The sequence below is a fragment of the Dipteris shenzhenensis genome, chromosome 21 (assembly GCF_047967505.1).
Source record: "Dipteris shenzhenensis isolate YYH24624 ecotype China chromosome 21, Dip_SZ_1.0, whole genome shotgun sequence".
In the NCBI taxonomy this organism is placed as follows: domain Eukaryota; kingdom Viridiplantae; phylum Streptophyta; class Polypodiopsida; order Gleicheniales; family Dipteridaceae; genus Dipteris; species Dipteris shenzhenensis.
The window spans coordinates 46648899-46675010 of record NC_141616.1 but is presented as its reverse complement, the minus strand read 5'-3'; the positions used below and the strand labels follow the sequence as shown (position 1 = coordinate 46675010).

The 26112-nt window shown below is 40.1% G+C and overlaps 1 protein-coding gene across 1 annotated transcript in view; it reads left to right on the top strand.

Annotated features, from left to right (window-relative positions):
• The window catches only part of TAF2 (TBP-associated factor 2), a 198714-nt gene extending 194935 nt beyond the window's left edge, over positions 1 to 3779 (top strand). Inside the window, exon 25 of the mRNA XM_087392221.1 lies at positions 2584 to 3779. Coding sequence (XP_087248347.1) covers positions 2584 to 3694 — 1111 coding nt within the window. The 3' untranslated portion in view covers positions 3695 to 3779. The remainder of the gene's footprint in view (positions 1 to 2583) is intronic.
• The last annotated feature ends 22333 nt before the right edge of the window (positions 3780 to 26112 follow it).

Genomic DNA, 26112 nt, shown 5'->3' with positions numbered 1-26112 from the left:
GACAGTATTCTTCAGCTTGAATTTCGAGATGCTGTGGTTGGCTCCATTCAGCTTTGCACTCTTTGGAAGGGAAGATTCATAGTTTGGCTGATCATGCCTTAATTGGCATATCACATAGGCTATTAAGTGCGGTGTGTTCTTTAATAGGGCAAATCAGTCAAATAAAAGTACATACACCTAAGGAAATGATTGGTACCTTCTGATTAAAGAAAAATCGAGCTAGATACTAAAGATAGAAATTAGCTCTTAGTACTTACCTCTATGTGACATCGACTAGGAATGAAGATGACGAGGGTAGCTCTTTACGTCAAGGATTAAGTGGGTTAAACAGAGCCCATGTAATGCTACTGGCGATTGCCCCCCTCAGTAAATACAGAGGATAAACGAATCAATGAACTAGGGTATATAAATGCAAGAGGCTGGTTCTCGATGATGAGGCAGTTACACACAGTCAAGTTGGGTGGATCTTCACAAGACCTCAAAGCAAGGTGCTTGTGGATATCTTTTTTTGGGGTGAAATCCAGATAATTATATAATGGAAATTGTCTCCAAGAAGGAGAGCAATTACATCTTTAGAAAACGTGCATATATGCCAGAAATCGGGAGTAATCCAACTGCCCTGCATGCAGACAGTCATAAAAGGACTGCTTGAGGGACGCTACCCAATGGTTTCTGTCCTTCCTAAGAGTCTATAGGGCCCAATAGCGAACCCAGGAAAAGAAAAGATCATATCTCTGCTGGTCAGGGTGCAATCCAAACAGCAAAAATAGCCTGCTAAAGACAGCTGCTGAAAAATGAGGCTGCAAGATCCTTCGTAGAAGTATAAGAAAATCTCGTGAATCCTGACAATGCCAAAATGTATGAGCCACCGATTCCCGAGTAGCTAAGCATCGATGACACGTAGACGGCGAGGCTAGGAGGAAATACTTGAAGGTGAGGCTAATATGGCCTTCTAGGAGGAAATACTTCATGGTGATGCTAATATGGCTTTCTAGCCACTCAAAACGGATGGGATACATTTAGTGAGGTGTATGGTACCCTCAATTCCTGTTTTCTACTTACAAAACAGTCTGTAGATCCCTGCAACAGATTTCTTGCAGGCTCTATTGGCGGGGAAAAAAATGACATTCCGTTTGGCGGAAATATTTCCCTCTGTTTTCTCCTTCATTTCTCTTGCTTTTTGGGCTGATGCAATTTCTGCAGATATGAACTGCCTTCAAGCACCTGCAAAGGACCTTTGAATGGCTTCTTTTTGAAAAGTTGAGTGTAGGTCTCTTCTTTTATTCTCCTGATCTGATGATATTGCGTCTGTAAAAAAGTATTTACTAGAGTTCTATAGTGAGTCCTAGTACTTGAGCTAATTGTCCCAAGGGTCTAGCGTATTATTTAGACACACGAGAATCCTAGTTACAGTTTTGGAAGAAGAACTAGTACATTCTGGTTGGAGATTTGCAAGATCATTCTATCAAGACTAAGGTCCGATCGACCTTTTATGCATTAAGAAAACACATATATGTTATTAAAATGAACATGGTTTGGGATCTTGATGCAGTTTGTATTATGAGTGAAAGTACCTTACTGCATCTAATAAAATATAGCTGCTACCTTATGGTCCTAGCAAGTTTTGTTTGGAGTGCCGGTATTTTCTGTGTTCAGGGGTCATTTGGTGTTTATCAAAATCCATTATCTGTAGGTTCATGATGACCGAACTCAGTCAGGATACAGAGTGTTTCACAAATTCTTAATTTTAGCTTGAAAACAATCATTTTTATACCTGACTATTTATGAGGACTAGCAAATCTATAGAAAATTATAAGAGAACTTCAAGTGAACACTATTTAGCGTCCTTACAGTTTGTGCTAACAGGAAAGGGGAATAAAGAAAAGGCAATTCATAGTCAGAACTCAGAAGGAACACAACCATCATGAGATAGACTCCAAGACACAGTTTCCTTTTCTTAAACTTAAACTGCTTGTAGGCCATAGGATCCCCATACAATTGTGAGTACGATTGACCCCTTGGATCCTTGTATGCCCACTTAGATCCTAGCTGATAGAGTTAAATTAACTCATGTCTTTGTACAGATCATGCAGGCCACCCAAGTGGCAGAATACAGCAAGAGGTGAAGAGCCTCAGATCTTCAAACGAGCCCAATTGCCACCATGAGGAATGACAATTGGCAAGCCTGGTAGTCCACAGAATGAACTTGGTTAATTGGTCAGAAGGAAAGGTGAGGAAAAATAAAAAATGCCTGACAAAGTACTGTGAGTCAGCTGATCATATGTATGTAGGAGAGCTTGAGAGAGAAGCAGAGAGCCAGGACTAGCAGAGATGGGATATAAGCATTTAGAGTGCAAACTCAGAATAGGGAACTGTTTTTTAAATCTTGGCTTTTTTTGTTTCACTTTCATATATCTATGGTGTTGCTTTAAAAAAAAAAAAATAGTTTGCTGTTTCAGTGATGCACTTTTTTGCTTTCCTTATGAAAACCTTGACGTACTTTTGTAAAGAACAGTCCCAAAAGTTTTCTCTGTTTTTGTTTGATGTATGGGTTTATCGATTTTAAGGTTTAGTTATTTTCAGATCAGCTACTCTGTTTCGTATGGAGAGGTCTGCCACTAAGACGCCACCGGTAGCAGAGGCAGTGGCAGTATCTGTGGACAATGCAGCAACTCAAGAGCCAAAAGGAAGAATGGGTTCATTTAAGCTACGGCTTCAACCACCACAGGAAACAACAGAGCCTGTTCGGATCCGTTTGGTCACTACTGCGTCACATGCTCCCAAAGAAGCAGTTCCAACACTAAGCGAAACTTCCAGTGGGAAGCAAGAGAGTGATCGGAAGGTAGGTGTTGTGAAGTTGAGGTTCAAGCCAACTACTTCTACACAAGATACTATTTTGGAGGACATAAAGGACAAAGGACCTGGATCTGGTCCTGTTCAAAGCTCCTCAATGTCAGTTGAGTTGGGTGTGAAATCAGAGCTACTTCCTGTTGAGAGTCCTCATAGTGTTAAGCATGGGAGTCTGGGACATGATTTTGCAAAGGAGGGGAGTGATGGTATAGACAAATTTGATGTACAAAAGGATCCTTCTTCATCTACTGATTTGAGTATTGGTAAAAATTGTGATTTGAGAGAGTCTCAGAAGTCTACTACAGACTCCGGAAAAGATTTTGTTTGCAAAGAACGATCACAGAGTTTAGATGTTCTCATAAGTAGGATTACATCTGATGTTGATACAAATTTACCCAATCAGGAATTGCAAGTACATAGTGCTGAAAGTCATGGTGAGCACCATATAGGAGGAAGCTTACTGGAAGATATGGGGAAACATGCAAGGATTAAGTCAGAGGAGGAGGACTCGTCCAAAATTGAAACTGGAACTGCAGAGGGGGACCACAAGCAAAGACAGAAGGAGGAGAGAAGAGAGAAAAAGAGGAAGAGGGAGAGAGAAAGGGAGGAACCCAAACATGACAGTGGACATCATGAAAAGAGACGAGACAAACACAGTGACCCCAAATATCTTGAGAAGAAGAGGTTGAAGAAGGAAAAGAGAAGAGAGGAGCAACGGCAACTCCAGAATCTGGATGGGAATGCAGCTTCAGAGATTGGTAAAGTTGATGCCAACTTTTTGCAAGCAAAGCCTGCCATGGGCTCTTCGGAGACAGTTGTCCGCTTGAAGTTCAAGAAACTGTAAGTGGCTTGAGTGGACGACTAAGTGTATTATGCAAGAATGTTGACATTGTAAATTGTAAATGCAAGGTGCTCTTAATTTTTTGCTCAAGTTCTTTTCTTTTTGGCTTGGCAATTTTTGATTAGATGGATCACTCTCTCTCTCTCTCCCCCCCCACATACTTTTTTTTTTTTGGGTGAAATCTTTGATTGATTATATTATGAGTAGCAACCTCAAAAAAAGGTGCTACAATTACATCAACTGAAAATTTCAGTATATGTCAAAAAGACCTCATGATCTATGCAGCGGGTTTGCAAGCAATCAAAGAAAGATTGTTGCAGAGAACGCCTAAAAAAGCCAAACAGAGAGAAAGTAGGATCACCAAAGACTCTACCATTCCTATATGTCCATAAAGTCCATAGTTCCCAGTAGCGAACCCAAACGAAGGAAAGATGAAACTCCGGTTTGGATGGATGAAACCCAAATAGCCAGAAGAACTTCCCAAACGGAACAGATGGGAATCTCGCTCGCAGGTGCTGTTGAATCAAATAAAAAAACTCACGAGAGCACGGACAATGCCAAAACAAGTGAGGCGCAGTCTCCGAAGAAGTAGAACATCTATGGCAAAGTGCAGGAGCAATGTGTTGATGAGCTACTAGCTGTCCAGATCGAAATACTCCCAAAAGAACTCGCTAAAAGAAAACCTGTTGTCGAAGCGGTACTTTATAGGCCCAAAGTTGCTGTAATCTTTTCCTCCACCACTTGGTTGGGCGATGCATTCGCCAAACAGAATCACCTCTCTCTGAAACCCAAGGTTGAGGCAAAAGGATTTTATATAATGCAGATACAGTAATCTGAGATAGCCTCAAAGAACGAGAAGAGGATCCTGGAGAAGTCAAAGTCCAATCTTCCAATCGGTCCTGGAGTTCCAAAGGAGGAATCGGAACAAAGGGCGAAAGCATAGGAGTAATTTGTCGCCACAAAGGACGATAATGCGAGCCTAATCCATATGTAGTGGCTGCTAGAGAAAAGGGAAGCACAGTACCAGCATCATCTATAACATCAGCAACCGAGGTGATGCCTTTAAGCGAGACAAAGTAGGAATGTGGAGGTTCCTGTAAAGCCAAGGGACGTTGAAAGACTTTCGACCAGTGAATGCTTTCAGGTCTCAAAGAATTCCCAAGCAAAGATTGCCGTCCATTCCATTCCAGATGAGAAAGAACATGCTTTCAGTCAAGAAGCAAGTGGGAGACAAAAGGGCATTCAGGCAAAGTGCCATCAGTGCAACCAAAAAAGAAATCCCAGTGATCGAGTTACCAATGACCAAACACAAAAAGACTGATATGAGTGATCAGAGTCCTAATTATAAGAGCCCAAGGTTGATCACCTTGCAGAAATCCCAAGCAACATTTTTCCCCTATGGGCAAGAATATGCACATGAATATCCGTGATGTTCAATTCACGATGCATCTTGGGAGAACAAATGTGATGCATTGAAAGCAGCCTGAGACTTTTTCTGTCATGTTTGGATCGCCAGAAGAGATGAAAGATGTAAGATCTGCCTTAGTGAACATGATCAATGGCAAGTAAAATTGAATATATGCCACAAAAATGGACTGCACTATTCGAAGACGAACGTGCAAAGGCCAGGCTGCCAGTTTCCAATACTCAAGCTTTTTTCGAAGCTTAGTCGAAACCGAATCAGTTTGTTGTCGGCGAGTGAGTTCCCACTCCGAAGGGTAACCAAGATGACGAACAAACTGAGTGGGTGGAATGATATCCCCGGGCCATAATAGACTATGCCAGTCTTTGGAATGCAAAGGGAGCAGCTTAGACTTCTGAAAATTAACATGAAGACCAGTTGCCAAACCATAAAATAGAGAGGGCTTGCATCAAGGCACCAAGATCATGAGGCGTATTCTTTGGGGTAAAGAAAGAATCATGAGCATAAGCTTGAGCGACCATGCTGTGATTAGCATCCAATTCCAAGCCATGAAGTGATCCTGTAGCCACAAGATGATCAATATATTGCAGCATAGGATGAGTAGCAATGGCATACAGTAAAGCACTGAGAGGGCATCCCTGGCGGACCGAACAACGAAGAGTCCACTCATCAGAGATATCCCCAGAGATAATGCAAGCCGCATTGCTATCTCTGTAAAGTCAGTAAATAACCTGCTGCATTTTTTGTCCAAACCCCAAAGCTCATGTTATTTGTGATATGGCGACGTGGAACAAAGCCATATTGGGAGGGATGCAACCCATCATGCAAATAACCTTTAATCCGATCAACCACCATTTTATGATCTTGTAAATGAGTGGCATGAGCGTGATTGGCCTCCAATCACCTAGTGAATCACGTAGCTGCTTTTTTGGAATCAGCTTGAGAAGATCCTTTTTCCATAACAAAGGCATCTGTTGATTTTAACATGCTGTATTTACCATTTGTAGCAAGGTGAATTTAAGAAGATCCCAGAATGCAAGAAAAAATTCAACAGTGAGACCATCCCATCTTGGAGATTTCCATCTGCCATAGGATCTCAGTGCATCAGACAATTTCCTTTCAATGAAGGGATGTTCAAGTTCCAAAGCCTGAGCATCAGACAGAATTGGATGAATATGTTGCAAAAGAAGCTGACGTGCAGACGCGACCCGAAGAGAAAGAGTATCCAGATGCCCAAAATGAGTGGAGAAGTGTTGCACACATAAATCAACACATAAATGAGTGGAGATGTTGATCAAGAACCATCAGGCATCCGGATCCGACAGATATTGGTAGCCTGTCTTTTGTAGTGTAAACTCTTAAAAATTTGCTTGGAAGAGCAGCCTTTATTAAAAAATGCCCATTGGCTGGATTGAGTTTCCCATTTAGCAAGCTTTCTGCGATCATTAGATTGAAGAGAGAATTGAGCCTGACATAAGAGCATGCTTTCATCTAAAGACAAAGGGCGAAGATGAGCAAGCTCAGTGAAACTCTGACATGTAAATTTGGCATGCGCAATTGAAGCAAAAAATGAGACCATGCCTGTGTTTCAGAAGCCAACATATGAGTGGCCTGAGGTGGTGTCACCCAATTGAGGGGCATTATTAAAGTCACCACAAATGAAGGCATGTTGTCGCCATGGATAAGTATGCATGGCAGCCCAGATTAAAGCTCTATCACGAGAAGACTGGGAGGCATAAACCAGGCATTGAACAATAATCCATCTACCATGGCGATCATTGAGAGCCAGAATAGGTTGAAGGTCGTGCTTTACCAGAAAAGCCACACGAGAAAAGGAGTGCTCTCCAGCATAGAAGATATCATAACCAGCAAAATGGCCTATTTGACCAGCATACATATGCTGATCATATATGCTCTTGCAAGGCAATTATATCAGGCTGCAATTGCCTCTGATATACATCCAGACTAGTTTTCATTTGCGACCATCACACATTCCCTGTACATTGAGAGTAACACACTTTAGATGATCAAGCATATTTACAGTTATGGGACAGGTATGTACAGCAGCTAACGGGCTGTCTACGTCTGCATTTCCACCTCAATGTCCGGGCCTCCGCCCTGGGATGAAGCATCAGCGTGAGGAGAGGACAAAAGTGCAGTAACTTCTTCTTGAGGAAACAAGGTCCGATTTGCAGTCACAGTAGCCCAGGTCAAGCCAACACCAGAGTTTTTAGCATGTGTTTTCCCATGAGAGGATGCACCACTCCAAGTCCGAGAAGGAAAAGGTCGCCTAGGGGAGATCACTTTGTGAGGAGTTTGCCATGCATCAGTCAAAAAAATTTCCCCCTTTCCCTGAGGTGGAGAGGACAAAGCCACAAGAAAAGAAGCATTTGAGACAGTCGGGGCTTTGCCTTTGTCTTGAACAGAGAAAAACTGTTTGATGCCTTTGTTTTTGACCACAGAAGAGGCATTTGCATTCTTATTCAAAGGCTGAACCATTTCAGCTTGCACTGGCATCCGTGGAGCTCGGGAAGGGCATTGTGAAGCCATGTGTCCAAATTGCTTGCATTCAAAGCAAGCACCTGCAAACAGCTCCCACTTGAGCTTGTAAAAGGCACTCCCCATGGAAACATTATTCACAGTAATCGAGAATGAAGTTGGAGTGGGATGATTTGTATCCCACAAAATGCAGAAGCGATTTGAATTTCCATTGGGTCGCGGTGGACATACCACCTTACCGAGGCAAGCTGCAATTTTAGGTAGAAGGGAAGACAAGCATTGAGGAAAATCCACAACTTCTACCCAAACAGGGCAACGATGCCGAATCAATGCCTGATAATCTCGGGTGGGAAACCAGGGCAGAACATGGATCATCTGTTGGCCATAGAAAAGAGGAGAGTGCTCCAGCAAAACCTGACGGTGCTCCTCATTAGCCATGATGATCTCAAAAAATCCCCTCGCTGCATAGTGAACTTTTTTGACATAAGAACCACCCAGGGTTCGAGTCAACCAATTCCCAACATCTGTTGCAGCAGGCATCCGTCCTGGGAAGAAAATTATAATGGCATGCTTTGCATACTCCTTAACTGGATCAAATATATCATTCACTTCGACCATAATGCCAGTGGTGGAAAGTGGATCTTTTCAACGTTTATGGGTGTCTTCAAACCCTTCATGCATAACCTCATAAACAAGTTGAGCCTGAGCACAGTCATGAAGGGAATGATCTGAATTCATGACCTGTTTTTGTTTCTTGTTGGAAACTGGCTTGTCTTTGTGAAAGGTTTTCTCATAGGAATAATCCGCCATTCGAGTTAAGGAAAAAATTTGGAAGCAGCAACGCTTTACAAGGAGGAAAGCACAGTAGGTACAAAACTGTATGGTTTTTCCTAGCTGTACGGACAAAATCGTACAGATTTTTGACAGTACGAAATTTTTTTTTCTGACAAGCAAACTGTACGGAATTTTTTGGTAGTACGGACAAAATCATACGGATTTTTGACAGGCAAACTGTACAGGACTTCCCCGGCTGTACGGACAAAACTGTACAAGATGTAAGGATTTTTCTGATTGTATGGAAAAAATCGTACAGATTTTTGACAGCACGATTTTTTTTTTGTGGATTTTCGACAAAGCGTACGGAGAGAAAATGGACATCAAAAGGAACCTCGAGGGTGTCAAACTGAGGGAGAAACAAGCAGCTGTAGCATGGGAGCACGAGGGCTAGCATTGAATCTCTCACTCTCGTAGATATATGTACCTCTCCCCCCCCCACACACACGTGCATGTGCGCCTACACCTCTCTCTTTCTCTCTCTGGAATGCCAGCCAAAAAGGTCTGAAGCTACCTAGAAGAAGTCTTGGAGCACTGCAGTAAAGTCCTTGGGCTAGCACACAAATTGCTCAGCAAATACTGATGACATAGAAAGCTTTGTAGAGAATCTTTCACTGGATGTAATTGAACACTATTTAGTTTAATAGTGGTCTGAAGGGTCCCAAGAGGACTTCGTACTAAAGTCATGCCATATCATCTCTCTCTCTCTCTCTCTCTCTCTCTCTCTCACACACACACACACACACACACACACACTCTCTCTCTCTCTCTCTCTCTCTCTCTCTCTCTCTCTCTCTCTCTCTCACTCTTGTTACCTGCATATGTGTGCACCCATTCACATACACATGCACTCATGGTAGCATACAAACACCCTTTCATGTTCACATAGGCACATGGTACTTGCATGTATGCACACACACACACACACAGTTTGCAAATCATTTGAACTTTCCATCATAGATGTTGCGAATTAATCATTTATTCATCTTGACAATTGTTTTCCTTTGAATGAACCAATTTGAAGGCAGCGCTCACGAGTACTTGTACTCACTTGTTTTAGTAGTTTCTAAATTAGGAAATTAACAGCACATCATCTGATTCAAGAGTTTGTTCATATTCAAAATTTGAAAAAGATACATGGATCATGATTCATGTCAGTATATTACATGAGTCATCACAAGAGGTTCAATTCGCAAAGCTGGAATGATGCTGATAGGAACTCAGAGGTTGTTGGAAAATATTGAAGAGAGTACATAGCAAAGTATAAAAGTACTATAGTGAATACGTATGATGAATCTAAAAAGGTGAATAGAATCAAGAATGAAGAATGAAAACAAAGATATGTGCTATATGTCAAAGGAGTTTGATGCATTTTTGTCTTCACGGGGCATTGCTCACTCATGCACTATTAGTCTCCTTACACTCCTCAGCATGATCTTATTTCTGAAAGGAAGAACAGGTCCACTATGGAGATGGCCAGATACATGCTTAAGGCCAAGTCCTTGCCCAATAAATTTTAGCTTGATGCAGTGATGTGTGCCAACTATGTGCTGAATAGATCACCTACAAGGGCATTGAAGACTGTTACACCTTATGAAGCATGGAAAGGTAGGAAGCCTTCACTTTCACACATGAGAGTTTTTGGGTCTCTTGCATATGTTCATGTAAGATCTCAGCTGAGACATAAGCTTGATGACAAGGCAATCAAATGCATATTTATTGGTTACAGCCAGGAGAGCAGAGGGTATAGGTTATACCAACAAAATACTGGGAAGATTATTGTCAGTAGAGATGTCATTTTTGCTGAACATTCGGCTTCTCCTCTTGTGGACTGCAAAGCTAAGCCAAAAGTTGACATGTTTGATGCCTTTGACTCTTGGTTACCTCTTCCTTCCTCAGAGGGAGACTTTGACCAGCAACATGAGCCTCCTGCAGGGCCTCCAACAAGCAATGATCAGCCTGAACAACATGCTGATTTGCAGGTCCATTTTCCTTTTTTTGTGTGAAAGAGAGTCCAAGTACTCTAGTTTCTCGCACACGGTCCAGAACTACCATCCTACGATAAAACTCTCATGGCAATGTGTTGCAAAGAAGTGCAAATATTCAATGAAAGAGACAAAAAGAGTACAATGTAACGTTTTATAAAAAATGAGATAGGGTAGAAATGCCATACTTCTCGTGATTGTAATTGTGTGTCATGAAGTAAAGCAACTGGTTTTTCAAACATGGATATACTGTTGCGGAACATGAGACGTTGATTCTTGAGCTTTCTTATAAGATTTACATTACCATCCATCAATGTGGTAATGTGATTTGTCCAACCCTTCTTGGCTCACTCCTCCATCGAGGATGCAATATATGTGCGATTGCATAGATTGGCCTTAAAAAACCAATCCCAACGCTTGTTCCATATTTGCTTATTGTCTTGAACCCTACATAAGAGTTCAAAGGATAAGGATGCAACATGAGCTTAATGGTAATTAATGTAGGCACTAAAGAAAAATATGCTTAGTTACTAGTTAGAGAAGAACCTCTCGAACTATAAAACAGTGCAAGCATCCAACGATTTCCTAATATTGTCCATAAACTCATATAGAATCTCAATGGTGATATCCTCGTTATCTGTGACTCGCAAGACACTATATACAGAGTTTAGGGCCCTCACAAGGGCTTGTACATCTTGCCACTAGCGGTCTTGCAAAATAGTAATAGACTTGGGTTCATCCCTATTATCCCATGTATAGCACTCCATAACAATGTTGCAGCTCGTCTCCAAAGACTCCTTTTTCTTGCAAAGGTGTGATGTGCAGAAGGTGTAATAAGAGGGACCATCCCACTCACTACCTATGCGTGAGATGGCTCTTATGGACTTGTTCCAAGCAGGTGTGCATACACATCCCATACTAGATGAATAACTTTGTCAATTGACCAATTGCCTCCTTCATGGCGCCAGCATGTCACTTAATTTGTAAGCACACATCCTTCATTGAGTCTCGTCCTTTTATATCCGTATCTTCGCATGTCCTTGCTTATAAACGTGCAAGCTAGTTCTTTTGGCTCGAGGTCCTCAACTAGGACTATCACCACATGCATCTTCCTCCTCCAAGTTCACTGTAATAGTGCAAGATCTCGTGGATATTGCATGAATAGTGTCACTACCATTAGGGAAAAAGGGAGCTCATTTTGGAACCCTGTAAGAAATTCACTATTTTTTGATTTATTTCTCTCCTAAAAGACCTCAAAAATAGTAAAATACGGAAACGTGGCTCAGAACTGTTAGTAAGGACTACAGAACTGTCAGTTCAGAAAGGAATAAGATAATCTTTTGTCTAACTAACACGATTTTGCATTAAATATCTCCTTAGTTTTTTTTTTGTTTCCCGAAGATTTCGCATCTCTTTTGCCAATGTGTGCAGGCCTTTCATAAAGAATCCATCACTGAACTTGGTGATTGCACGTTTTCAAAATATTTACATGGATACCGCCACACTTCCACGATTCATGTTACAAAACGACTATGAGATTGACAAGCAAACTTCGCAACCTCAGAAGCACAAAAAATGGTTGATACTGGTGAGTCACTATCTCAAAAGAAGCGATTACACCATCTTCACATCGACTTAGAAGAACAATATGCTCCAGCATAAAAAAGACGAAAGGATACGGTGTTGAATGCTCAACAGCGGGAAAATATGAGAAGAAAAGGGCTTCAACATATTGACTTATGGTGCGATGGAAGCATATATCCAAAATGTCAAGTAAAAAACTCTACACCTCCATTTGTCAATCCCACCACATTACTGAGTTTTGCCGGCGATGGACAAAATGGACTTCTTGGTTATATTTCGGCGCACTCTGCATTTGCAGAAACGTATAAAATGATGTACCTACAAGAAAAGGGGGCCAGGATGCAAGAGATAGCCATTCGTGCAAAATTGGAGCAACTGTTGCATAATGAAATTGAGGAGCATTCAAAGAGTAAAAAAGAGTTGACAAGAGCAAGAAAGAAGAGAACCGTGCTTGGAGACAGACTACGTAGCAGGAAGATTAAAAACATTGCAAATTTGAAGGCTGGGACTGGTGGATGCAAGCGAAGAATTCAGGAAGCAAGGTTAGATTGAAATTTATCATTTTGTATACTCAAAAAGGCTCTCAAATGACTATATCTATTTCGTCCATTACCACAAAACAAGAATGGAGGTGTTGAAGATATAGGCATATTGTGTTGTTACTATAGGAAATTATTGGAGCCTGCAAAAGAAAATATGGATCCGAACCTTCTTCCTGTTAAACAAATGAAAGGATTGCTTTCTTGTGGTGTAGCAAAAGGTTTGATTGAGGAAAAAAAATACAAAACAGTCAAACGCAATGTTGTAGAGGACTTTGTATCCAATAATCAAGTTGATGGCACTACAATCCAATAGGCTCTTGATGTTAGTGGAGTTAGCAGGAAGGGATATAGTTCGATTTTCCATGCGATATCCTCAACTTTGAAAGATCAAAGGATTAAACGAGTTTTACTGCCAAATCCAGCAACCGTATGGAGGATAAGAGGTCATTTGAATGAAAGTATAGATGAGTTTATTGGGCAATATATCCATATTGAAGAAATATTCCATGGTGGTAAAGGAACCATTGTGTATGACCCTTGGAACAATATATTTGTAGATCTACAACAACTTCAAAGAAGAATGGTCGAGTTTTATGGGATAATATTTGAGGAGTGCTTGAAATTTGTTATCAAACTAGATGAGTGTGAGGTTGTAAAGGAAAAGAAAATGGAAAGGGTTACTATTACATTGATGAATGGAGCACTTGATACATCATTGATTGAAGCGAGTTCGAAGTATTTTAGTGTGCAGTCGGAGAAACACATATGGTGGTTAGGCTCGTTTCAGGTATGATTATTTTTTGTTTCGTACTTGATTTTGGTCATTGTTTTCAAATCTGTTATAGTAATACTTTTGTTTTCTATAATCTGGCAGGTGAAGACAGAAGACCATGAAATACTAGATTGGGTGTTTCACCACATGGAAATACCAAGAATAATCAAAAGGACAAGTGCAAGGCGAGAATCTCCATGTTGCAGGAAAAGGTGATTTTCAAGTAGAGTGGCACATGGCGGGGGATCTTAAAACACTTAAGTGCATGTATAACGTTAGTAAAGGAGGCAACTCAAAGTCTCCTTGTCTTTACTGCAAAGAATCAGCTCAAGTAATGGATTCCAAATGGTGGAAAAGAGCACCTAATAGAGATAAAGTTGACCCTGACTTCAAGGCCATTCTGGACAATGTTCACATCTGCACATTGCATGGTCTATGTCGAATTATTGAGAAATTGGTATTTTTGTATATTGGATCTGCTTGGAAACTCCATCCCGAAAAAAAAAGAAAGGATGCTCTTCAAGCATTGGAAAAAGTGTTATCCGATATAAGTCTGCATGGAGGAGATGTTCAAATCACAAAGGATTTTAAAAAGTCTACCAATGGCAAGGAGGTACCAATCAAGCCCTCTATTGGTGGTGTTAAGGCAAGAAGATTCTTGTCTCGACCCAAACACAGTAAGCAAGTAAGGCAAGGTAGAACAGTTTCAAAGATTAATTATGGATTGTGAAAGCAAGTCCATAATGCCATGAAAGATCATGAGGCAGATGGGGAAGCACGAAATGTGAAGGCAGAGGTGTGGAGGTCTCTTGATCAACTCTTCATGTTTTGTGACAAAGTAACATGGACAAAGAGTGATTACAAGAACTTTGAAGAGGCAATTAAACATTTTGGGAAGTCAATGAAAGATGCGTGGACAGCCTGCAATATAACTCACTACATGGTAAGGTTCTGTCTTCTTCTTTTACTTAAGTGTGATCCTCTTTTTTTTTATTACTTACTATGCATTCTTATGTCTTACAGCATATCATCTACAACCACCTTTCTTATTTTGTCAAAAAGTATGGATGCCTAGCATTTTGGTCTACCCAAGGCATGGAGAAGTCTCACTACATGGCACATAATGCATTTTTCAGACACACGCAACACTATGGAGGGAGTCAAAAGGCAAATAGTCTGAAGGAAGTCTTCCAATGGTTTTACCGAGGCATACTACAGAGGCTGCATGCTAAAAGAAAAGTTGCTAGCTCCAAAGTCAAGCTTGCTTTTCTTCTAGCCCAAAAGCAAAGATGAAGACAAACTTTGGACAATTCAATGGCAGCAGAGAGACATAGACAATGGAGGGAATCGAAGATATTTAGAAACCATAAATGGACAAGTAAACATGAATAGCAGTTTGTAACTTATTGGTGTTATGTCCACATGTTTTCAAACTCAATCAATAGAATTTTTTTTTCTGGAACAAGTGACTCTTGGTGTTATGCCTATATGATTTGAGACTCCATCAACAGTATTTCTTTTGTGAAACATGTGATCTAAATGTAATACAATTTGTTCACAATTTCAATATATTGTTTGTTTAATATTTAATGACACCACTCTATCTATCCCAAGGACTTTGTACAAATCAATTTATCTTCAACTTATTGTTCATTTATACAAGATCATACCAGACATCAAAGACTTTGTACAAATCAGTTCAACTTCAATATAATGTTTGTGCTATATTTGATGACTAAATCCTATTTCTCCCAGGGCCTGCCGATCGGAACTTCCTTTTTGATCTTGATTGGACTCTTTTTCTTTCTTATTGGCTTGATGTCGACTGTCTGTTTATCAATGCTTGCCTCTGTTGCTTGTCTGGGAGGGGTATCCTTTTCTTCAGCTGTCTCCACATGTTCTTCTTCTTGGATTGTGTCGCTTGATGCAATCATGGGTGGCTCTCGAAACCTTATGAGCTTGTGTTTTCCATAGCCCTCCAGACATTTGGGCTCCTTAACACCACATGCTAATGCATAAGAAGTGTAAGACAAAAAGTAAGAGGCCCTAGAGGCCTGCTTATTCACATAATCCCCAAATATATCTATGGCAGACAACCTCTCTATCAAAATGATATTTTCCTTTTGCCATGAAAGATCATGTCCACCTAAAACCCTGGACAAACATTTTAAGAAGTAAACAATGGCTTCTTCATTGTTGCTCAACTGCCTATGGTAAATCAAGATCTTAGCACTGCCTAGATCATGAATATAATGAGCTAGGCTTGACAGTTTGCCAAACCCAGCTGGCTTGCTTCCACTTGTTCTCTGGAGGAATGTGTCATCCTCAATTTGTAGTTGCCACATATCAAAAGATTGGAGTGAGATAATACACAACCTACAAAACATTTAAGCAGAAGCAGAGGCTTCTTATGAGGAGTCACTGAAGCAACAAATAAAAGAATCAAAATCTATTATAGATGTGGAGACTGGAAAGAGGGAGCTGCAGATACAAAGAAGATTGCAGGAGCTGGGCCCTAATATAGTTGTCCATATTGAGGATGAAACTTCAGTGAATGATTTTGACTTGACAAAACCATGCTTGGCAGCATTGGCTCATAAGAGCTTGGACCATGTAGAGCAGCCTCTGGATCAAGCTGTAGATAAATAGAAAATGGTTGTCAAGAATATGTTCTACATGTACAATTAAACACTTCTGTATAAAATTTTACTTTATTGAATACAATACCTTTGTTTATAGAGTCTGTGTTATCTCAATTTTTAAATTTTCAATGTCTTTGCATTTTATTGAACTCTCTCTTCTTTTGAGCACCTGCAAAAAAGCAATATGAATCAATAGGGTGAAGTAAACTAATAGCAGTGCTTAATGAGACTTAGATAAATCAGATGGTGTACCTTTTTATTGTTGTAGATAAATAAAAAGTCCTTTGAAATAGAACCTTCTGTCTCAAACAGAATGTCATTGCGCAATTGAGCTAGGGAGCAACATTCTTTTAATGAGATATTGACTAGCACATCACCATTCTCAACAACATCAATATCAAGAAGTTTATTTTCTACACCAAAAGAATCTTCATCTTGATCCATTGGGACTAGTTTTGTGCCTAGCATTCGACTGTGCTTATAATAAAAAGAAAAAATAAAATTTTGTTATGCAACCATGTACTTCAGTTGCATAGAAGGTTGGACAACCTCACAAAACACTGAACTACATGTCTTCTTATCCCAACCTTTATCCAAAAATTGTGGCATGCATGCCGAACTTGTTGCTTTAACTGTGAACATTGTTTTTAAAAGCTTCACTAGAAAGGTATTAAACAAGTCCACAAAAACTGTGAGAGGCATGCATAAAGAAATTTTTATTATCCTTGTGGCAATATTGGGCCTCAAAGCTTTCTGTACTTCTTTGAAAAGCTTGGCCCTATATGCCTCTGTAATACTAAAATGTGGGTGAGGCCAACCCACTGAATTCCATGCCGGAAGGTCTTGTTTCCTTAACACACCATGTGTGTTAGCATTGTCCAGAAACTGATAAAAATGATCAGTAAAAAATATACCCGATTGAGCTAGCTCTGTTGCACATCGACCTTGGTATTGTTGTTCTCCTATCGATCCATGCAAAACATCTATAAATCCCAGAATACAATCGATGTTTTGCCATGTCTCATACGATGAAGGGTATAAATCTGAAATAAAACAACACAAGAATGTCAATAAGCAAAGAAAGAAAGCTTCATCTTAAAAATCCATACACCTCGTAAAGAAAAAAACAACAATAGAAAAATATACAATTAGGCCTGTGTTGCAGAAGATCATTTGGATAGTCTCGCAAGACAAGTTCTTTATGCATGTACACATGCTGAATCAAAACTTCTTTCACCGATATCTTCCCTCTGGTGATTTTAAAATCTCGTACTCTTCCCTTCCATGACGCCAAGAAAATGTTTTTTGTCTGGGGTCTTTTTCTTTTGCTAGGTTGCATGAGCACCCATGCTCCTTTCGAAACACTAAACCTTTCCCAAGTTCCTTCCGTTTTGACTGTACTTGAATTCTCCTACCGAAGAAATAGAAGAAGCAGGTCGACGGGGTAAGGATGTGTGGTATAATTCTGCCTTCATAGCATTATCATCCACAGAGCGTCTTCCACAAGAACGGCCATGGTTTTTATTCACCATGGAGACCTTGTGAATCTGTAACAACAACAAAGTAATGTAAACAAGATAACAAATTGAAGTTTCAAGAAAGAGAAAGTGGGCAGACAGACAGTTGACAAGAAACATCTTACTCTACGCCAAACAGGATCAAGGGAGCAGTTTTGGAAAAGAAGAGACTGCTGCACAATGAGGCAGTGGTGTAGAATGGTAGACCTTTCGAAGGAAAGGCAGCACAACATTTCAAAGTTCAAAGGAAGGTGGAAGTGGGAAGGCCCTTGTCATATAAAATGTCAGACTAGATTCTATCTTCATGTCCAAAGATCTTGTGAGAATAAAAAACCAATCTCCACATTAATGTAGCACGCTTGTACCTACATAAAGTATTGTTTCTATTTTCTATTTTCTATTTTCTCTTATTTCGTGAATTTCCAACGTTACGTTGGCTCTCTATTGATTGGTTGAGAGCTTATTTTTCCAAACCATAAAAGGCCCCAAAATGAGCTCCCTTTTTTCCTAATGTTGGGAGGTCCTTGATGGGGGTTCTTGCTACCCTGGACTTTACCGTTTTAGTTGATTGAAAACCTCTTCAGGGACTTGCTCACACGGACCAACACCAAAACACGAGGTGGGAGAGAAATGTACCTTCAACATGGTTCTACTACCAGTATGTTGCTTCACACATAAGTTGCACTTTCATTTTTTAGCACATTTTTTCATAGCGAATCACGATGCATCTTGTTGCCTATGAAATCCCCCCCCCCAAAAAAAAGCTTCATCCTTAGCTTACACTACTACAGATTGGACTATGGAGGAAGCGTCAAGACCTTGTAGGCTGCATGGAAACTTGAAAGCTAGAAATGCAAAATCATTTTGCATAGTAGAAATGTGGAAATAGGAAGAAACAACTCCCAAGTGTGGAATACTATACACATGTAAGGAAAGATGACGATCTTTCTAGAAGACCCCATCACCATGCACAAATTGCTTGGTAATAGGCTTTCATGGTGAATAGATGCAAAGGCCAAGTCGAGCTAGCTACTACAATAAGGGCTATACATGTACGGGTTGTACCGTTGGTACGGCCTATACATTCTGTATAGCTGCTGCAGTTGGAGTATGGTGTGTACGGCTAAAGGTCGATTCGAGGCCTTGGAATCATGGAGCAACACTCATAGATGACGAAATCAATACGTGGAGCTTGCTTTCCTAGAATCGGCATCTGCCATACAATTTGGAACACTCTTGGAGCATTTTGACATTTGGAGGCTTTTTAGGGACCCTAAAACGTGCATTTCAAAACCAAAACAATTCTGGAACGTTTTGTACGTTTTGGGGCCAATTGTGCTATGGAAGAGGGTTTGATTATGTGTTACAATTATTACTACTATATAAGCAATTCCATGCCATTCACTTTTATGGAGTTTCTCCACATCTCCAAATCCTTATGTAAGAGGTGCGATGCTATCTTTCACATAGTGATTAGCAAGGCTGATTTGATAAATTCTTGTAGCTAATCAATAAAGATAAAGGCACCATTTTTTTGAAAACCCAAAAGATACTATGGTCATGGCTAGCCCTTCCTTCCAAATTCTTTAGTGCTAATTTAAAGAAGCAAAATATATCAAAGAATCTATTGTTGCAATAATGACTTCCACTTTTACGTAAAAGTAGTCTCTCTCTCTCTCTCTCTCTCTCTCTCTGTGTGTATTTTCATCCAAAAGAAAAATACGTGTGTGCGTGTGTTTTGACATGCAAGGAAATAGGCTAGTTCTTGTGATCTGGAGGCTAAACCTATCCAATGGGCGAATGAAATTCTAGAAGAGAGGTGGTAAAGGAGTAAACTATAGTATTTTATATCAGTAACAAGAGAAGTGGTAAAGAGTAAGATTCTGTACTACTTCCCCACTTCTCTGATAGGCTATGCTCAAGAGAAGTGGTAAGGAGTAAGTTGTTGTACTACTTACTGCAGCAACAATTATTTAGTAGAATGAAATATGAGATATAGCACTTGAAGCTTCTTCTTCTTCTTCTTCTTCTTCTTTACACACTTGTCTTTTTCTCTCTTCGATCTTTGTAAATCATTTAATAGCATAGTTGGGAGTGACATTGTGGAGATTTGGAAGCATCGGAATCATTCGAGGTTTTGGACTACGAAAAGAAATAGTATAGGTGTCTCATTGATATCTTAATACATGATAAGTGGTGCATCTATTTAGATTGCAACAAGAGATTATAATGTATGCTCCCATAAACCTTGTTGGGTCTCCCAAGGGGCATTAATTGAACATTTCATTTCATCTCTCTCTCTCTCTCTCTCTCTCTCTACGCTAGTGTGACTGACTACTATGTATGCAACACCCTTTTGGGGATGTGACCCACGGATAGCAGAGTGGAGGAGATTTGAGCGGCTATAGGTCACTATGGGATCTAGGATGATTAGGAGCAAGCCCTCAATACCGCATGAGATAGTATAGGCAGAGTTCGCCATGACACCACTATAGATTGATGCCATCTTCTAGACAATGATGTTCATTTATAGAGTCTAGGACTTACCCTAGTGGAGACTACGGAGGTTGGCTTTGGAGTCATCCAGACGACTAGCTAAGAGTGGGGTGGACACATGGTATGCACATATATTCCATATGGTTTACCAGATATGGGATTTAGATGAATAGGCTCCCTCCCTTTCAATACACTATGGATGCACCCTCTGAGTCGATCCCGTAAGATGAGATTAACCGCATCATACAATTAGTAGACGTCTTCTAACTCCACACATCTCGGACTTGGGGGGGAGATCAGGAGCTCCCCACCAGGACCCAGTTCTACCACGACCAATTCCTGAGATTCTCGGAGTATCTTGAGGACAGAGGAGTCTCACACGCACTGAGGATCGCCATTGGGCAGATACGGGTTTCACCTTATCAGTTGAGGATTGAGATAGTGACAAAAACACATATACCACGAGAGCAGCGGATCTTCTATGCACACTAGGAGTGATTGAGATAGAGGAGCACTTTCTTTGCACCCACCCAGCCTACTACAAGATCCGAGGGTGATATCACTATCTCTATCAAGATGGGAGTGGGTCGGGTGTACTGTCACGATTGATCCACTGCCATGGCCAGGTCTGCATTAGGCTCTATCTGCTTGAGATTCTTCGACATAGGGAGACCCTGCTATTAAAGATCAGGGAGCAACAGGAGGTGACCAGACCATAGAATACAAAGGCTAACCAGACACAGCAGCATGTCACAGATTTATATGAATTTGAGTTAGCTGTAGGACAAGTGGGATGGAGGAGGAGCTAGCTTATATGCGAGTAGTATGGATTATCGAGAGAGGATTGTAGAGGACATCCACGACACAGAGAGTGACCAGATCACACTCGATTGAGGTTTGACCTATTGTAGCTTTCCTCATAGGAGACTACCCGAGATGAGGGGTCACTCTGAACATAGCTTCAGTCGGTTCATAGATCAAGGAGACCACATCCCCTCCGCCACCACAGCATGAGACATCTAGAAAGACACAGATCTAAGACATTTTGTCGCTCATAGACGAGCCACCATAGTGCCAGGTTTCGGATTTTGAGTTCTCATTCCAGTTACAACTCTCATCCTACTTCAGATAGTACTGAGATGATATGACATGTTTTGTTTTTGATTTTTCTTGAGCTATTGAGCTTTTGATTTCAGCATAGTACTCAACAAGGGCCTTAGCACGCCCTTGCTCTAGCCCTTTGTGGCTTGTATGAATTTTTCTCTTTTGGTGTATTCCGCACTTTGTCCCATAGGCCTGTGGATGTTAATATATCTTTCTTTCTTTCTTTCTCTGTCTAGCACCCCTCACCAAATCCACTAAGCTAAAGAAAGCAAGGAGTCGAGTTACTAATGAGTCAAAAAGATGAAAATAGGAGCTAAACTAACAAAAAGGCTAACGTAAAAGACTCCTTTGAAGAAAAGAGTATCAATAAAACAAAATTCCCTTCAAGCATGAAAGAAGCTCCAATAACTAAGGGTAACCATTACGGTTTGTCCTCTTTTAAAAATTATACCAAATCAAAGTTAAAGATACCATAGATCCCCTCGACGAGAAAGTTGCAATCATTAGAATAGTCTTATGGGATAGATGAAGACATGCTAGTAATTATGTCAAAATCAAGGGACCAAATAATAAACAAAGTGTAAGTCACTAGAGGATCATGAGCAATCACATGATTTTAAAAACCATACAATAAAAGCTAAAATCTAAGAATAAAAAGCCCTCTTTCTTTTAGGATTTGCATGGTTCATCAATGCCTTGTAAAATCAAGGGCATGCTAAAAGATGTATGCATCAAAATGCATATACTTTGCAATGAGCTTGATAGTAGTCACAATGGAGTAAGAGCAATCCTAGCCAAAGCTGCTAGGAAGACCTTGTCTAAAAGGAGAAAGATAGCTCAAAATGGACTAAGAGTATTCCTACCCAATGTTACTAGACCTTGGCTAAAAGGACCAAGGTAACTCATGATTGGGGATAGGAACCATTAGCAACCTCAACACAAATGATCAAGAAATAGATATGTGAACAACCGCACAGAGACAATTAATGACAAACCAGAAATAGTAGAAATTGAAGCTTTAATGTGCCATGGACAATGAAGACCCACTACTTGCAATGAACATTGTCCCAATTGCTGCAATAGGTGGCAACCAACATGGCTAAAGAGAAGAACAAGAACAAGAACAAGAGCAAATTACTTCATCCAATGTAAAGAACAAGAAATTAAATTGAAGAAACAAGTAGCACAAAAGAAATAAAAATTAGTGACAATTAAAGAACAATTAAGGTTCAAGCCATCAAATAGCACAAAAGAAAAGCCAATGATAATCAGGATAAATGGAGGACTACTAGTTCATACATCAAGCACATCAACCATTCCAAGAGTACATAGATGTTTTTGCATAGGACTCGCTTTTTTGGGGTCATATTTGTGCTAATATCCCACTCATCTAAAATGCCAAACCAATTAAGTTGTAGTGCCATAATGAACCTAGATTATGCTAACCTTTGAAGTAGAGTTGATAATCTACTACAAGCATGCACTTATTTTCCATTGTAATAGTACCTAAAAAGAAAGACAAATCAAGGGTTTGTGCAAAAGTTGATATAGGTCCATTTCCTCTCCCATTCATTGGTCTACGTAGCAATCACAACATGCGTTAAGTAATAGCAATGGTCCTACCTATGCAATTGATAGACCCATATGCTTGTATTACAACAAATATCACTACCAAGAAATTCTTAGTGGCTTGGTTCTCTTCCTCTATTAACCTAGGTGTCCCTACCTTATTGACTATGTTATGATGCCTCCTATGTTACGTGGAAAGACTAAGATCTTGTTAAATTTCTATAATTTTGTGTTCTATTGTATGAACTATGTTGCTTTGAAAAAAACCTCACAAAATAGAATAATGACAAAAATGATAAATATTAAAACAATTGGAAAGATGGAAAAATTGGAGAACATAAAGCAAGTGTGCTCAATTCTTGAGTTTTTATTGAAGGTCATGAAAAGCTTTGCAAATTCATTACGGCCCTCTAGCAACTCATAAGACAAGAGGTTAGATTTGAATGGAATAAAAATCAAGCAAAAGCATTCAAAATCTTGAAAGAAATGGTGATAAAGGACCCATTCTAAAGTAGGCAAAGTAGGACACAATATTTCACATATTTGTAGATACATTAAACATGGCAATTGGATCAAATTTTAAATGAAAGTGACAGCTAGGGTTAGCTTAACAAATGCCTTTTTCAAAAAAGTTATTGTCTTCGTTGCAATTGGCTTTTTGAGTGAGTGTTTTATGTTAAATTATATGTTTTCACGAAGTGTTTGTGTGCTAAATTCCCATGTCTTGACAATATTTGGTTAGATGATCCCTAGGTGCATGCCTTGATAGCCACATAATACAACAATTTGGTATCAAGTGTCACATTATTGTTCTCCATTGCAAGTATAGGAATTCTCGTTAACATGGGGTATTTTAATGTGGGTTGCCAAACATGGGGTGTTGGATTATTCTAATCCATTATTCTAGGAGTTTTGAATCCTAGGGGGTATTTTAATGTGGGTCACCCAAAACAATCTCTAATGAGTGATTGAGTGGTGAATGTCCCTAGTGTAGGATATTTTATTGAGAGTCAAAGATCTAATAAGAGGGAAATGCAGGAATTCTATCTATTTTGTACTTTTTAAATTACACAACTCATGAGGGTCCTAGTCTTTCTCAAAGGGCTAGCAAAGTATTGCACTTGGGGGTAGGTTTGCTCATTGTTATAGCAGTTGCCTTCTTACATGGTCTTTTAAAATGTAGGTAATACATTTCCTCTTGTATTTGTGCTAGGTATGCTTGACTATTATTTTTGACTAAGCTACTTATTTCCTTAAGTATTCTTGGATAGGATTCAATGCTCCCATTGAATTAGGGAATGCGGAGGGCTACATTGATAAGATCTCTCTCTCTCTACACACACACACACACACACACACACACACACATGCACGTACACACACACACACACGTGTGCACGTGCATGTGCACACACACACACGCGCACACACATGCACATGCACACACACACACACAAAAGAATATCCCCTTGCATATGTGCTCATGATTGGAGCCATGCACAAACACTTGGTAAACATTGCTACATGAGAGATTCCATGTATATTGTCATATGAGCATGATATTCATGTGTATCATTAGATGAAGGATTGAGTTATATGATTCTAGCATTTGGTGGAGGGTGTTATGGAGATATGCTTGCTCAATTGTGACATTGCTTGGATTATGAATCTGATTTATTGAAACAGTCGTGGTCCACCTTAATGTGTAAGATTCAAGTTACTTGATTCTACTGAAATGGTTGTATTTAATAGCTATGACGTACTTGTGATGTTAGGATTGTGGGACGGGATGAGATGATTATGGTATTTGGGATATGGCCTGGAGGTCATATGTTGAGATGTTGTCAAGATATATTGTAGAACTTGTATGCATCAATATTGGGATCTCATGGGATGGGGCTCTAGATATTATTGAGACAAATGGTTTTACTTTCGAAGCTCTTTGATCTAAGCCTCCAATGGAAAGTCACTGAGGCTTAAACTTTGGTGATTTAAGTAGGTTAGATAACTATGACCAATGTTGGTTCAATTAGTTGCCATGCCCTTGTGGTTTGTGGATGGGCTAATGATGTTGGCAATCATCCACATGGCCATTTGATTTTGGACCCATCCTCTCTATCAGAGGCATGATCTTTTCTCTTTTACCCCCCCCCCCAAACACCCTCTTCACGTGTCACATCCAAATTCTTGTGGGCTTGTATTTTTTCCCATGCAACTTCTTCTTCTTCTTCTTCTTCTTCTTCTCTCTCTCTCTCTCTCTCTCTCTCTCTCTCTCTCTCTCTCTCTCTCTCTCTCTCTCTCTCTTTCTCCCTCCCTCAATTCCCTCGTCGGTGACCCCTTGACTCTTGCACCTTCACTCTCTCTCATTTGATAGCCTTCCCCCCCCTGCTCTCTCTCTCTCTCTCTCTCTCTCTCTCTCTCTCTCCCCCCCCCCCTCCATCTTTCATACTCTCCATGTTTGCTTGCAAACAGGATAGTGAAGTTATAAAGTTCCATGTCCTTTTGAATCTGTTTTAGCTTGACTCTTGGAAAAAATGCATGTTCTCATGGGCTATGGAATGGGACAAGGATTGTCCAAATAGGTAGCCATTTTCCCATTGGAGATGGAAGGTAAACTTGAAACCTTGTGGAGGTCCTTCCATCACTTTTTGTTCCATTTATAGGGAGTATTGCATTTCATGTCCTAGGATGACCATTAGAAGAGTCCTAAGAAAGGGGATCTATTGTCAAAGCTATGAGAGGGTAGAGAAAAAATAAAGTTGAATCTCATGTCCAAGATTTTATGATTCAACTTCCTCCATTTTGAGCCTAGTGATTACTATTTAAAATTACAGTGGGATCAAGAAGTCAGCTTGTTATGTGAGCTTGATTGATGTCAAATTGGCATGGGGCATTTAACAATACAATAGGAAAGCAACATGATAATCAAGTGTGAGTGCAAATCCATGGACAGGTATATTGATGGGATGCGCAACAAATCTAGCATGTCAAAGAGTGGGTGGGAGCATGGTTGGCTTGGTATATTTGGTGTCATTGAGCTTGGTGGGGATTATGGTGCTTGGAAAACAAGCTATGTCGAGCTATTTTTAGCAAAACATGTGATGTCATGGCCATGTCATGGAGGTTGGCAAGACACAAGAAGCCCAAGTTTGGTCTAGGTTGATCTGGTTGGTTGATCTGGTTATGGAAATATAGGTTAGAGATAGTGGCAATGCTATAGAGGTTATGGTAATATATGCAACATTGTGGCAACGCTATAGAGGTTGGCAAAATGCTTGGCAAAATGCTAATATATGCAACATTGTGGCAATGCCCAAGTTTGTCTAGGTTGATTTGGTTATGGAAATATAGGCTAGAGATAGTGGCAATGCTATAGAGGTTATGGTAATATATGCAACATTGTGGCAACGCTATAGAGGTTGGCAAATGCTTGGCAAAACAGCTGCACTTTGAG